The sequence below is a fragment of the Notolabrus celidotus genome, chromosome 5 (assembly GCF_009762535.1).
Source record: "Notolabrus celidotus isolate fNotCel1 chromosome 5, fNotCel1.pri, whole genome shotgun sequence".
In the NCBI taxonomy this organism is placed as follows: Eukaryota; Metazoa; Chordata; class Actinopteri; order Labriformes; family Labridae; genus Notolabrus; species Notolabrus celidotus.
The window spans coordinates 28342811-28357801 of record NC_048276.1 but is presented as its reverse complement, the minus strand read 5'-3'; the positions used below and the strand labels follow the sequence as shown (position 1 = coordinate 28357801).

General features: G+C 39.6%; 1 protein-coding gene across 1 annotated transcript; it reads right to left on the bottom strand.

Moving 5' to 3' along the window:
- Positions 1-2217: 2217 nt before the first annotated feature.
- Positions 2218-12158, bottom strand: guca1d (guanylate cyclase activator 1d). The gene is made up of 4 exons (XM_034683062.1): positions 11964-12158; positions 6581-6730; positions 4182-4269; positions 2218-2984 (listed from the first exon to the last, which is right to left on the bottom strand). Exons 1-4 carry the CDS (start codon positions 12156-12158, stop codon positions 2860-2862), a joined length of 558 nt encoding a protein of 185 aa, XP_034538953.1. The 3' UTR covers positions 2218-2859.
- Between the last annotated feature and the right edge of the window lie 2833 nt (positions 12159-14991).

The following is a 14991-nucleotide window of genomic DNA, read 5'->3' as shown; positions in this document are numbered from 1 at the left end:
GTTTGTTTTGGTGATCAGCTATTTGTTTTGGTGATCAGCTGTTATTTTGGTGATCAGCTTTTTGTATTGGTGATCAGCTATTTGTATCAACAATCGGCTGTTTGTTTTGACCATCAGCTGTTTCTTGTTCATGGTCAGCTGTCTGCTTTGATGATCAGCTGTTTGTTTTGGTGATCAGCTGTTTGTTTTGGTGATCAGTTGTTTGTTTTGGTGATCAGCTGTTTATTTTGGTGATCAGTTGTTTGTTTTGGTGATCAGCTGTTTGTTTTGGCGATCAGCTGTTTGTTTTGGTAGTCAGCTGTTTGTTTTCGTGATCAGCTGTTTGTTTTGGTAATCAGCTGTTTGTTTTCGTGATCAGCTGTTTGTTTTGGTGATGCTGTGATTAGTGATTAGTGTAAAACATATTCCTGCTTCTCCACTGTAAGAATGGAAAATTGCCAAGCTTCAATCTAAAAAAATGAAGCCAATGGGGGGATGCTAAAACCTGCAGTTCCTTCAGCGTCCAATTGAGGCTGGCTCTAAAAGCCAAGGCATCCTCATTGACACCCATGTTAAAGTGTTCAACCAAACAGCAGAAATACAAACTGCAGGAGGAAATGTTTTTCATATCTCAGCAGTTTAGAAGATATTAATGTTATGAGATTTGAATCATTAGGGGCATGGCTGATTTGACTGACAGGTCGGTGCTCTGTAGCTGTTAGCCAGGAGGCTTTAGGCCGGCCTCTTTACTTCTTGCTTAGTCGACCAAAAGTTAAGTTGAGTTAGCATTCCCAATAAGGCGACTGCCATCGTTGGGTTTCATAACTCCACTTTAGAAACAAGTGTGTGTCGTCACAGAGACTACGTCCATTATGGATGTAGTCTTTGAAATTTGCTGATTTCCTGTGATTGTAAACTGAATATCCTTTGTTTTTTCACTCTTGGTTTTCATCTTAGCGCTAAATTAAAAAAAATCTAAAATAGAGGGTCAAGAAAACAGATTGCAAACATTTTGATAGCTTTCATTAGCCGTCAGCAGCATTCTGTTGATCTTCCTACTCTAAAACAATCGTTGCTGGTTGATGCTCTTTCGGTTTCTGATACTGAAAAGAAGAAACAAACCATTTTCATTGGACCAGAAGCTTCAGTTAATGATCAGTGTTTGAACTGGTGTAGTCACTCATACCAGAGACTGGATTCAGGTCAGCATCAGAACAATACTGCTGTTGTTATCAGAACAAGTCTACCAAAAACTCTGGTTCATTGCTTTTCCTGCTGTGTTGTGACTTTTCCACACCTTTGGCTCTCAGACAGCCTGATAGATTAAAAACCTCTGTGTGGCAAACTAAAGGAAGAGCCAATGGGAGATGTTCACATTTGACCTCTGGGCAATCAAATGCTGTGAGACCATCTTTGGTGTATCTTGGACCGTATTTCTGCATGCTTTCTGGAAGCCTACAGGTATGGACCAAATGATGCAGTACCACCAGAAATCGTTGGGGGCAGTGTGGAGCAGTATCACTAACAGTTCAAGCAAGATCAGCAAAACACCACGAAGAAGAGTGCTCTGGAGAATAGGGGATCTTTCTGAGGACAGATTGAGTGAGCTGATTAGAAACTATAAACACGTATATGATGTTACCTCAGCAGCACAGCTGGACAGAGATTGAATGTTAGCTGGAGGGCAGCTGAGGAGAAGTGGAGGGTCATGCCAGACCAGATTGTTCAAGGTGCCCTCTAGTGGATGTAATTTTTAACGTCCATCCAACCATAAAGGGTGTGTGGGAGTGCGTGGGTGGGGATGTTTACGTCAAGCGTATCTAATTCACATGTAAAGGAAGCAGAAATGAGTCTAAAGGGTACGAGACCATGCCAGAGAGTCCAGAGCCCTAAATTCGTAAAGGTTCTTCCTCTAGTTTGTGGCCGGGCCGTCGATTGAACCTCTTGAATCTAAAATTTTATGTAAAGCAAGAACAGAAATTTGAGCATATAAACCGTGGCTCCACAAAATACTCTACCAGTCTTTGACATGATTCTGGACTCATTTCCTTCGAAGTCAGGATGCAGATTCAGGGCTGGGTATCTGGTTTTTCGTTCTAGTCTTTGATGTGGATTTCTACAAAGCATCACTTCAGTTAAACAGAAACTTCTCCAGTTTGAAATGTCTAAACAGAAGCAGTTCTACACGACCCCGGTGTGACTGAGCTACAGTCTGAAAATAACAAAACTGTCAGGTCAGGAAAGTGTTCACCTCCCATGAATCATTGCTGCAGTTCGGACGTTAATGACAACCGGTGCTGTCAGTACATTTCAGCAGGTAAATTATACTTTTACAGATCATTCTTTGGCTTCTCCACATTCATAATAGGTTTTAACATAGCATGAGAGCAATAACTCATACAACAAACAGCTTCACTTTACCAAAACATGAGGTTCGACACCCAGCCCTGGACAAATACGGTACCTCTGAACTGGACTGATATCTTGGATCAAAATTAAGTTAAACATCATAATCTTTGTGTGTGTGGATGATTTCTAACCCTGAGGTGGAAAACAGATTTTTGGTATTGGGTATTGTTGACCTGCTGGAAATTCAAAGTGGCCGCTGGGAAAAGAATCATCAAAAGTCTTCATCGAAGATATCTTTGTCAAAAATCAGTTCAGGAGTCCGGACAGCCAATCACAGTGCAAAGTTCAGTTTTACATTTCCAACATCCGTTTGTATCCCACGACAACAGAATATGAGGTGCCTCCAAGAAGACAGGTCTTGTCTCTTTGTCTGACGTGGAGTTGGAGCTGGTTTGAACAATTTCTTACTTTTGGGGGATTTGAGATCGGAGGATTTCTGCTTTCATCAGTCTTTGTTGTCCCGGTTCACTCTCATCCCGCCCGGCCCTCTACGATGATCACTAACACAGGCGTCAGGTCCATCATCTTCTTCAGCATGTCCATGATGTCTTCGTGATCTTTTGCTCCCTCGATGAATTCTTCCAGGGTCAACTCACCTGGTCGGAGGAGAGTTCAGAGGTCATTACAGGGTTCATTTGTGGACACAAATCAGAACACTACCAATCACCACTTCTCAAACACAGCTTTAACTTTACATTAAAGAGCCTATAGACTAGTTTGTTTCCTTGAATACCAGCTTGTGGCGCCAAAATGTGTATTTTACATTATTTTAAGTTGAAGCCAGTGTGGAAGTTTCAGAAACTGCAGTTCATGAAGTGTCCACTAGAGACTGTCTGACTCATCTGCCTTGGATATAATAAGGCTAAGAGTTATGCATAGTTTAAAGCCGATGGGTTCCCAAGTGTAAAGAATAGTATCATCTGCGTACGACTGTTTTCTACAGACTTTAAGTTGCTTTGGGATGATCAAAAACTGAACTTTTGGTGTTTGAAATATGAAAGTCCGTAAAACATCAAAGATTAATGCTAGGCTAATGTGGGCATCAGTGACAAAATCTTATTCTAAAAACAGTTTAACCTGCATATGTATGTTTTTTTGGAGATTTTCAGCTGTTTTGGGAGAATCTCAAACTGAACTTTGAGGCTTCTCTGACTTCAGTTTGATTTTTTTAAGGGTTGAGTGGGCCTTATTTCTAAAAATGTTTGTGGGGGAAAACAAATTGCAAACAAATGTGCACACTAACCAATAACTACCAACGATGTGCATTTACATTTGTTTTCTTAGTTGATCACCTGCAATATGCCAACCAAAGTCATAATATGTTGGAATGAACATGCAATTTAGTTCTCTTTATGTGCAATCTTAGCAAATCAGGCCCTTAGGAACCATGTGTATGCAAGGCTTATGCAAGTTATTTTTTAATAGGGACACGAGAGGAAAGGTGTTGTCCTTGTATGGTGGCCTTTTTAGGACATTTGAAGAGGTAAAGGCATTCATTTGGCTGCCACTTAGTCTCCAATAATAGCTCAGTCATTATGACTGGATTATAAAACTTTTGGACTGAACAAGGAGCACTTGGAAGAATTGTTAGCTTGTTAGCTGTGGTAACCATATTGTGTTTAGCATGCTAAGAAACAACAAGCCCCACATGTAGTTCTGAAGATGAACTCTAAATTAATGTGAGAGTGGTCTGGGTTGTGAATGTTGCCCATGGAAAGCTCTGCAACTACTACTGAGTTTCTGTGTACTAGCAGTATTAGCAGTGTTACAGTATGAGCGCTATCTAGCCGTACCTTCGCCCTTTACGTCAATCCTCTCAAATATGAGCGAGACGATCTCCTCTGGGTCGATGTCTCGGTTCCGTGTGATGTCCTGGATGGCCTGTAGAGGGAGACAAACAAATAAAAACCTTGCACATAGGAGAGAAACAATGTGCAGAAGCTTGGAAATAACACTTGGGCTTATTTATTTATTCTGAAACTTGAATTAGAAAAGTAAAGGATTGCAAAGTAACTTTTGATTGAATGTTTTGCACTGAGCTTGTTTATTTACCTGGACGTAAAGTTTAATTTTGTCTTTTTCATTCCTACTTTTTTTTTTATTTCCTTCTTCTGTCACGTTTATTCAAAGCTGGATAATCTGCAGTATTTAAAAACAGTTTGTTCATTTCTTTTCTGAAGTACACAGCGTCATACACTTCTCACAGCAGCCTGGAGCCCCTCACACCTTTCATACTGGTTTCCCACCCAGCCTAACTGGGTTGGAGTCTCTTGACCCACTTCACTGAGCTTCCTGTGAGCCTGAGATTGAGCCTATTCAGCAGATTAACACTTGTCTAATTTCAGAGTTAATCCAGCCCAGTTCTCAGCAGCAGCCTCAATCCTGCTGATTCACAGAAGATTCTCTCCAATTCTGTTAAACGCTCTTCATTGTTAGCTTCTTCAAACCTCCTGTTTGTCCTCCTGATTTCTTCAGCCTCATCAGGATGTCATGTAAGCCATCAAAACTCTGTCCATAAGAAATAACCCTCTCTGTTTGTACAGCTTTCTATCACCACAGGGAATGGGGAGGCTGACTTTCACTGACTCTGTCTCCTCAGTGTGCTACCCTATAACCTCTGTTTGTTTCATCAACACAATGCTGCATGCACAGAGTGGCGGGATCATTGTGAACATTAACAGATGACAGTTCAGTGATTGATGTTCATAACCTGTGGGAGATGGGGTCGAACGTAAGAAAAGTCCATAAAAAGACAAAGAACATCTCTGTCACTGTCTCCATGAAGAGTTCAAGAACCTCTGAGAGACATATATGAGCTCTGCAAACCAAAACTAGTGAGTAAAGTACTGAAGTCAGATCTTAATGGTTTTAATTTTCACTCTGAAAAAAATTGTCACTCTGTTTCCTTTCTAGTTAAAACCAGAAATACTCAAACACCAGCAGCTTTAAAGGTGACATATCATGCAAAATGGACTTTTTAATGGTTCTCTATCTGAAATATGTGTCCCTGGCATGTCTACAACCCCCCGAGAATGAAAAAATCCATTCTGCCCCTGTTTTGATTTCTCCACCTTTCTGTAAATGTGTGTGAAACGAGCCGTTTCAGACTTCCGTGTTTTGTTTCGTAACAACAATATCCGGTCTGTCACGGAGTCAGAGCTCGGAGCTTGTTCAGCCCATAGACTGTATAAAATAATACTGAATCCCTCCCCCGTTTTTCATTACCTGCACACATGTGTGCTAACAAGGAGCTTAGGAGGGAGGCATGCTAGTTGTAGGCTGTCTTAATAAACACAAAGGTCGGTTTTACTCCCCACGTCTGCAGATTTGAAGATCTAGTGGATAATTTTTATTTGTCATGGATAAGTGCTAGCGCTAGTTAGCATAGCTACATAGCTACATGTCCTAGCTGTAGCTGTAGCTGTGTACCAAGACACACGTCGACATACTGACAAATAAAACAACAAGAAACACTAAATCTGTGACCAATCCTTCAGAAAGGTCCTGCTGCCTTTCTGCCAGAGGTCGGTTTTACTCCCCACGTCTGCAGATTTGAAGATCTAGTGGATGATTTTTATTTATCATGGATAAGTGCTAGCGCTAGTTAGCATAGCCACATAGCTACATGTTCGTAGCTGTGTACCAAGACACACGTCTACATACTGATAAATAAAACAACAAGAAACACTAAATGACCAATCGTTCAGAAAGGTCCTGCTACAGGCGCCTCTCCATCAGGATCAGATTCAGGGGTGAAGTAACGCGATCTCTGAGCAGCCGTGTATATTCAGCCAACATGTAAACATTAGATCAACGTGCTGGAGAGCCGAGGCACATCCACTTCCTGAGGGGGCGTGGTCAGAGGGAAAACAGAGTGTTCTGATGAGGAATGAAGAAGAGGACTTTTCAGGCATGCCAAAATCTGATTTCAAAGTGTTTTTTTGAGCATAAACTTTAAAGACATGTTTTGGGGACCTCTTAGACCAATATATTGATGAAAAAAGAGTGATATGTCCCCTTTAAAGTCAACAGATCTTTGACTTCTAGATAATCTGATTCAGACACTGACAAGTTTTTCTCTCAGTCTCATTGGACAGCTGGTTTTAAAATGCACTTTAGATCTTTTTGACGCTGACTTGCTCTGGTTGTTTTCTTATGTGACCGACACCTCACTTTAGTCATGAAGTCTTACCGAGAAGATGGTCTCCAGTTCTTCCCTGTCAATCTTTCCGTTGCCGTCCTGGTCGAACAGTTTGAAGTACCACTTTAGTTTCTGGTTGATCTCTCCTTTAAGCATCAGACTGACGGCAGCGATGTACTCCACAAAGTCGATGTAACCGTCCTGCAGAGAGAGAGCAGCGACATTAAACTGTTGTGAGGGACGTAAGGAGTGTTAATGTTCAGACAGAAACATCAAAAAGAATCATCTGTCCTCCAGGTTTAGTCTTTATTTTATTCAGGCCGACTGTTGTCTGGTTAAAAGTAAACTTCTGACAACTTGTTTCTATTCAATGGAAGAAAACTTTGGGATAAAGTGCAGAACAAGGATCTGTTCTAAAGTTTCTCTCTTTTAGAGAGACAAATTTCAACCTTCTTTCGTTTCATAGCCATGAAACGACCATCACGGTCATCCAAATAAAACTCCGCCGTCACACTGAACTCACCCATTAATCTCCTTTCATCAGAGCTCTCTGTTTGTTCGTCTGCAGCCGATTTAAATACGTTACACAACAAAGGGAGCTAATTCAGGGAGCCTATTGTGTGGCTGCAGAGTTAGTGCTGAGGCTATCTGCTGTGGAATAATGTGTCCCAGTTTGATGCCAATGTCTAAATGGAGCTCTAACGTCTGGATGGGGAAGGGTTGTTTCTGCTTCTTTCAGCGTGACTTAACCTGAGACACATTAAAACCTCAGCACCTAATCCTGTCATGGGAGTGTGAGTCTATGAGAGAGATAACACACACAAATAACATCTTTCAGCTCAAAGGCTCTTTCTGACCATGTTTTATAACCTTGTCTCAGTACACTCTGGTTCGTCTGCTGGCTGTCGGCACATATGAGTTGATTTGTCAACATGTCCTGTATTATGGCCTGCCTTTGGTCCTCAACCTGTCTGTAGTCTCAGTAACGTCACCCATATGTTTCTGAAGAAGCCCAAAGATTGAGGTTGCCATATTGGAAATGCTGACTCCAACTAATTGCTTGCTGATATAGAAACAGGTAAAAAGGTGGCGCTGAGGCCACCCAAATGAATCTTGGTTTCTGGCTACAACACATCCACCTGTCACTCAAAGAGGCCACACCCCTAATCCTATCTCCCTTTAATCCTTAATCTAATGTAAACATGAATTGTACATAATTTCCGCCCGTACACTTGTCATGGTCATCCCTGGTGTCTCTTTTTCTGTATAGAATTAATCAACGTTTTTATTTGGCTTTCATCAATCAGAAGCATTCCATTCTATTCAGCTTTGATCTGTTCTATTCCATTCTATTCAGCTTTGATCTGTTCTATTCCATTCTATTCTGCTTTTATCTGTTCTATTCCATTCTATTCTGATTTGATCTGTTCTATTCCATTCTATTCTGCTTTATCTGTTCCTATCCATTCTATTCTGATTTGATCTGTTCTATTCCATTCATTCTGCTTTGATCTGTTTCCATCCATTCTATTCTGCTTTTATCTGTTCCATCCTATTCAGCTTTGATCTGTTCTATTCCATTCTATTCTGCTTTTATCTGTTCCATCCTATTCAGCTTTGATCTGTTCCATTCCATTCAATTCAGCTTTGATCTGTTCTGTTCTATTCTTCTTTCTGCAGACTGATTTAATATGTTGTGTGTGATCAGGTTGTTCCTGGTGTTTATTAGTATTGTTTTGGGGTTTCAATCAATCAGAATCAAGTATTTAACACAGCCTGGTAATAATCTAATGTGAACAGGTGAGCTGTTTATAAATTTAGCCGTACAGTTGTCATAAATAGAGGAATGAGCTATAGAGACCCAAACTGTTTTCGTACCAGGCTATAAACATGTTTATTACTGCTGTAACATTTTAACATGGGGCTCTATGGGGACCAACTCACTGCAGACACAACTCACCTTGTGTCCACTCTAGTGGACACAAGGGGAACTCATTTTTTGTGAATGTCAGAAAATAATAAAGAAGCAGTCACAGTTTCAGGTTTGACCCTGGCTCCATAAAAATCTCTAAAAACAGAAACCTGGTGCTTCATTTTATGGATCAGCTGATTTCAGAGTGCACTCAGTTTAAGCTCCTTTCTTTAATTAATTTGTTGTAGTCTGTCTCCACGCTCAAACCAATTGCTCCTCAGACGGATTAATGCCAGAGTTTGATTGACTCCATTGATTGGCTGATTGATTAGACGTGCTTTTAATTGATTGGTGGGTGGTTTGTGTGATCTCTGTGGGATCTGTTTTGCATTTCAATAAAAAAATCTCCAACATTTAAGTCTGAGGGTGATCTTCAGGTGTCCTTCCGCTCATTCACTTCTCAGAACATCCTCCCTGAACCTCAGCGCCAAATCTGAATCCACTTAGCTTGCCATAAACACACACAGCATGGATCAAACCAGCATGCAAACTCTGTAAGCCAATTGAAAGAGAGTGAGAGAGAGTGCTGTGACCGCCATCTTTGGCCTCATTTTTAACCATTTGATTTCTGGAACAAAAAACAGACATTTCACTCATTCCAAACTAAATTTAGCTCAAAGTGTGCTGACTTTAACATTTTCAAGGAATCAAAACTTCTGCTACTAAAACAGAATAAATAAAACAAATTCAAAAAAATAACACACAAAATTCAAAAAAAAAAAAAAAAAAAAAAAAAAAAAAAAAAAAAAAAAAAAAAAAAAAAAAAAAAAAAAAAACAACATTATCTTAAAGTAAGAGTATTCTCTGAAAAAAAGTTGTTCCTCAAATTAACCTTGTTCGATTAACCCTCACTTTTGTTTTATTATATTTTAGGATCCTGCTCTAACATTGATTTATTCATTAATATACTAGATCAACATACTGACAAACCACACAGCGATACAAGACGACATCTGTCACCTGTGCTTGTTTACATCCAGGTAGTAGAGCTTTAGAGCATTATGGCAGCAGAAATTAACCAGAGCTAGTCATTTCAGGCTTACAATCATAAACATATTGATAACTCGTTTAACTGACTGATAATTCTGGTGCCGACTAGCGAGGGTGACAATGCGGTGTCACATTCAGAATAGCTGCTTATTCAGAAAATGTAACATTATACTGACTGAGTGTGAAACATTTTGCTAATTTCTTTGCTGAGTTAATGTTAAAGGGTTTGCACATGTCCAAACTACATTTTGCACTGTTGTCTACTTTTTAAAGTTTGTCTGGTTCTTAAATGTTTAGTGGATGACAGGAGTTATTCCTCATGTTCATGCTGAACATTAATGTATATGAACCCGACCTTACCCTCCGACCCTCACGGTTTGTTGGATTAATGATAAAATGCTAGATTAACACGAGTTCTTACTTCAGACGGAGTTTCCATAGCCTCTTTAACTGGAGCACCATCTCGTATTAATAGTTTCAGGGTGTATCTGAAGCCTTTTTCACTTCGAGGAGCACTGAGCTTCCTATTACAGTCCTCACATTATAAACCTCCCTGTTTCTGTCAGATCTCAGACTGCTGACGTCACATGGAAATATTTCCATCTCTGATAATGTTGGTACTGTTTACAGTGACTCTGAATGATCTGGCGTCACATTATATCACAAAGAAACTCACACCATGGAACTGCTTCTGTTAAATCTGGTCAGGTCAGTTTTATTTCACAAAATAAAGATGGGTTATTCTTTTTAAAGGGCCATATGTGTTTGCTTAGACCCCAGCTTGAGCTCAGACCCTCATTCAGGATTCTGCTGGATCAGCCTGAACACCTGAGATCTTCAGAAACTGTGACTTTTTTTTAAAACCATCATCTTATAAGGTCTTTTGAAAAACACAGTTCACCATCTTACATCTGAACCTTCAAACTTTTTGTTCTGGTTTTAATTTGACACGTTGCTCAGCTGGAACACCACCTAGGTCACTTTGATTTTTATATAAACAACTAAACCAATGGCTCAATTTAATCTAATCATATCTGAAATTATATTTTAATCTTTGATTCTAAAGTAGAGGTGGCTATCTTTTGCCAAATTTGTACTTGAACAGTACAAATTTGTATCAACAGAGCAGAAGGACGCCTAAAACTAAGACCAAAACTGGAAGATGAAGAACTACTTTTACTCAAGTACTGTCCTAAAGCACAGATTACAAAGTACTGATACTTTCACTTTACTCATATACTTCCATGTTATGCTTCTTTGTACTGTCCTTTTTCTACATTACCTGACAGCTTTATTAACAAGTATTTACACTTCCACTGGTGGAAATAATGTTTAGAGCCTCTACTTGAGTATAAATACTGAACAAAGTAAAAACACTTATTTTCAAGTAAAAGTACAATTAGAAAAGTATTCACAGTACCTAGTAAAAGTGTCAGTGCTTGAGCCACATGAATCATGTTAACTGTGAAACTTAAGCTACATGAATAATATTAACTATAAACGTGAGCTACATGAATAATATTAACTGTGAAACTTAAGCCACATGAATCACATTTACTGTGAAACGTGAGCTACATGAATAATATTAACTATGAAACGTGAGCTACATCAATAATATTAACTATGAAACGTGAGCTACATCAATAATATTAACCATGAAACTTGGGCTATATAAATCATATTTACTCTGAAACTTGAGCTACATGAATCGAATAACCGAGAAACTTCAACTTCATAAAGAACTTCTACACAAAGTACTATTACTTGAAACTTTAACTTCATCGAGAGTTTGTGAAACTGAAACTACATAAAATCGATTTACCATGAAACTCAAAAAGTACATAAAACGTTAATCTACATAAAGCACCTTTACTGTGAATCTAAAACTACTTATAGCACTTTTTCTTCAACTACATAAATAACTTTTGTTCAACTTAAACTACATAAGCATAACTCCAGCTGTTATATAAATCAATTGCAGTAAACATTTATAATTTAAATTGAATTAAATGTAGGCTGAAAATAAATAAGGAGAGCTCTGTCAGAGAAAATGTTGATGAGTTGAACTGTTTTTAAGATGTAGCAGAGTTTAAGTTGAGATGAAGTTTATTTTACCTTCTATGTGATTCCTGTATCTGAATGCAGAGATGCACCTTTATGTAATCTTATTTGTATTCTTTATTTAGATATAATGTTTGTATGTTTTTTATTTGATCAACTTTTCACTTTTTAACAGTTTGAAGTTTCTTGAATCCAGCTTCATGGACCTGTTAGAAAGACTGTGAATCTTTTTAAAGCTGCTATCAGACACACCTTTAAAGTTGAATGTGTGTTTTCAGTGAAGCTCACACTGGATCTAGTTTTCTGACAGTTTTCTCTTTCTTGATATTTAGTCAGCTTTGAGTCAGAGCCTTATCATAATCATATTTTACACACCCTCGCTGTATGAGTGTGTTTCTGTGTGAGACTCACCCCGTCCATGTCGAAGGTGAAGAAGACCTGGTCCACATAGCTGTTGGCGTTCTCGCTCATGCCCTTCAGGCCCAGGATGGCCTTCAGCTCAAACAGTGTGATGAGGCCTGAGGGAGACTCCCTCATGAACTTGTTGTACCAGTGGTGCATGTCCTCCGCCAGGATGTCGTCCAGGTTCGAGCCATGGTTCCCCATTGGTGCGGTCCAAGAGGAGCACCGAGGACACAAAAAAGAAACCTCAAGAGGAGACAGGAGACGGGTTCACCTCACTGAGGGAGAGAAACCAAACCTGCGAATGAAGAGTCCAGCAAGTGTACTTTGGATCCTCCGTGCTCTGAGCTGGGTGAATTCGTCTGACAAAAAGAGTCTGAGATAGTCTAAAAGTTGAAATCCTTGGCCTCTCAGACCAGGCCAGCAGGCTTCAGCAGCAGGAGCCAGCCGACATCCAGGCTGTAGTGACTCTGCAGCCAGAAATCAGACCTCAGGACTCTCTAACCCTCTTAGGACCTGCAGTAAAAAGCAACCGGACCCTAAAATAACTCCCTAATGAGATCAGAGCGTCCTGCCGTAGAGTTCTGCTGCCAGAGGCCGAGCCAAGAGGCTTTAGCCATCCAGTTGAGGAGAGGGAGTGAGGCTGACCCTGGATGCACGATGCTTATATAACAGACTCACCTGGTTGTCAAAGTTCAGATGGAGAGATTCCCTGCTGGGACTCCCAATCAGGCAACGCCCACCAACCAATCCTGAGACACTGAGTCAGGCCCTGTGTGGAGTTATTTTTCAAACCAGGATCATATCTGTAAATATTTTAGAGAGGCTCAAAGATGGAGTAGATTATTCAGTATAAACAGGCTGTAACATCTGCGACATAATCCTTGATGGATCAAAGTGGGTCCACTAACAGTTGTTGTTTTTGTCCCCGACAGGCTTAGGTTGTTATTCTAAGAGTCTGACAACATTACAGAAAGAATCCCTACAGAGAGAGAGCTTTATGAGGAAGAGGAAGATCATTTTTAACCACACACAACTGCGACATCACTTTCTAAACACACACCACACTACACTACTGAGAACAGTAGTTGGTGGTCTACCCCCTGCCATGAGCTGAGGTTGAAGTAATCGAGTCAGGTCACTATAAGACCTGATATTCCTCACTACAGACTGAGTAAGAAACTGTGTTTCAGTCAGATTATTTGTATGCCTCATCCCTCATGCCTCATCCCTCAGTTTCCCCACAGCTCTGTCCTGTTTGGTCACAACACACCCAGACTTCTGCATCGTCATCTAAAAATAGCACCGAGACAAGATTTATACCACTGTGTACAGGTTTTATAACCAAGATCCCTGCATAGATTAACCTTATAAGGACAGCGCCAAATTATCCACCTGCAAATGAGATAAGACTTTTATTATTAGAATGTGTACTCCTCATTGTGTGACTGAAGTGTAGAGCTGATATCGATTAATCAACTTACTCAATCCATTTTTATTTAGAAATTTTCAAGTAATAACAAAAGTTATATTAGGACACTAAAGAGCAGTTCTACAGCACATTATTTATGTTATCCACAAAGACCAAACAGGCATCCACCATTAGACAGAAACAGCATTAAAAACAAACATGACTCTGTAGTGGAAATCACTGCATTAGAAACAGAAGACTCTGTATTGGAAATCACTGCATTAGAAAGAGACATGACTCTATTGGAAATCACTGCATAGGCTCAACATCACTTAAAAAACAATTGTCTGGGAACACAGTTCATCACTGCATCCACAAACACAGGTTAAATCTGAACCATGCTAAGAGGAAACCATAGACAAACATGATTCAGAACACTGGAGACTTCTCTGGACCTGAGCCTGTTTAAGATGGAATGAAGGGAAGTGGAAGACTGTCCTGTAGTCTGATGAATCAAATTCTGACATTCTTTTTGAAATCATGGACGCTGTGTCCTCCAATCTAAAGAGGAGAGGGACCACCCGGCTTGTTATCAGCTCAGAGTTCAAAGCCAGCATCCCTGATGGTATGGGGATCATAAGAGTCCATGACATGATTAGCTTACACATCTGTAAAGGCTCCATTAATGCTGAACAATTTATACAGGTTTAGGAGAAACATATACTGCCATCCAGACAATGCATTTTTCAGGAAGATCTGTGAAAGGTAGCTGATGTAACATGAAGATAAACATCTTTAGCGACTGAAATGTGTTGCTGGCAACAAATTGTGCTTTCTATTAAATATAGACTGTAAATGATTTCAAACTATCAAATTCTCTATAAACATTTTAAACAGTGTCCTACATTATTTGGGATTGGGGTTTTAAGTATATTAATGAAATAGATTGCTATCAAATCATATGATCAGTAAACAAGATTCTGAGAGAGTTGATGAACTATTTTGTGATAAACAAGTGTCGAAGTTAAGTTTATAGAAGCATATTTTAGATGAAACTAGATGTTGACAGCTGACCTCTTGAAGCAGTGACCTTTCTAATAAATAGATTATTTAAATACTCCCCCAACACCTGAAACCAGAACCAGCTTTTCTCAGAAATAATGCCAGGGTTTGTTAATCTGAACAGCTCATCCTGCCAGCAGGTTAAATCACTGCTGATCTGAAGCCCTCCCTCTGATGTCAAATATATAAAATTCATGTCTTTAATTTTTGAAATGTTACATGTAAATATTTGGTTCTGTTTGCTGTTAACAATTTGTTTTTGTTGTTCTCTTTAGCACATTTCAGGTTTCGTGTTTGATTTAGACTTTTGTTCAGGTTTTTGAATTCACATCCTGTTTCTCCTGTCAGAAATCTTCTCGGTAAGTTTGTGCTTTTGTAAAGTACAGAATCTCTGGGAGTTGTACTTTTTAGTGTTGTATTTATAACACATACGGTTCTTCTCTCCTTTCATTACTCTGTGGCCCCTGACCTTGTCACAATAAGAGCCTGTTTTTGGCTCAGTGGGTCAGTGTCTGTGCCTCTCCGTGGTAACGATCCGGTCAGTTGACTCGTGTTACTTCAGAG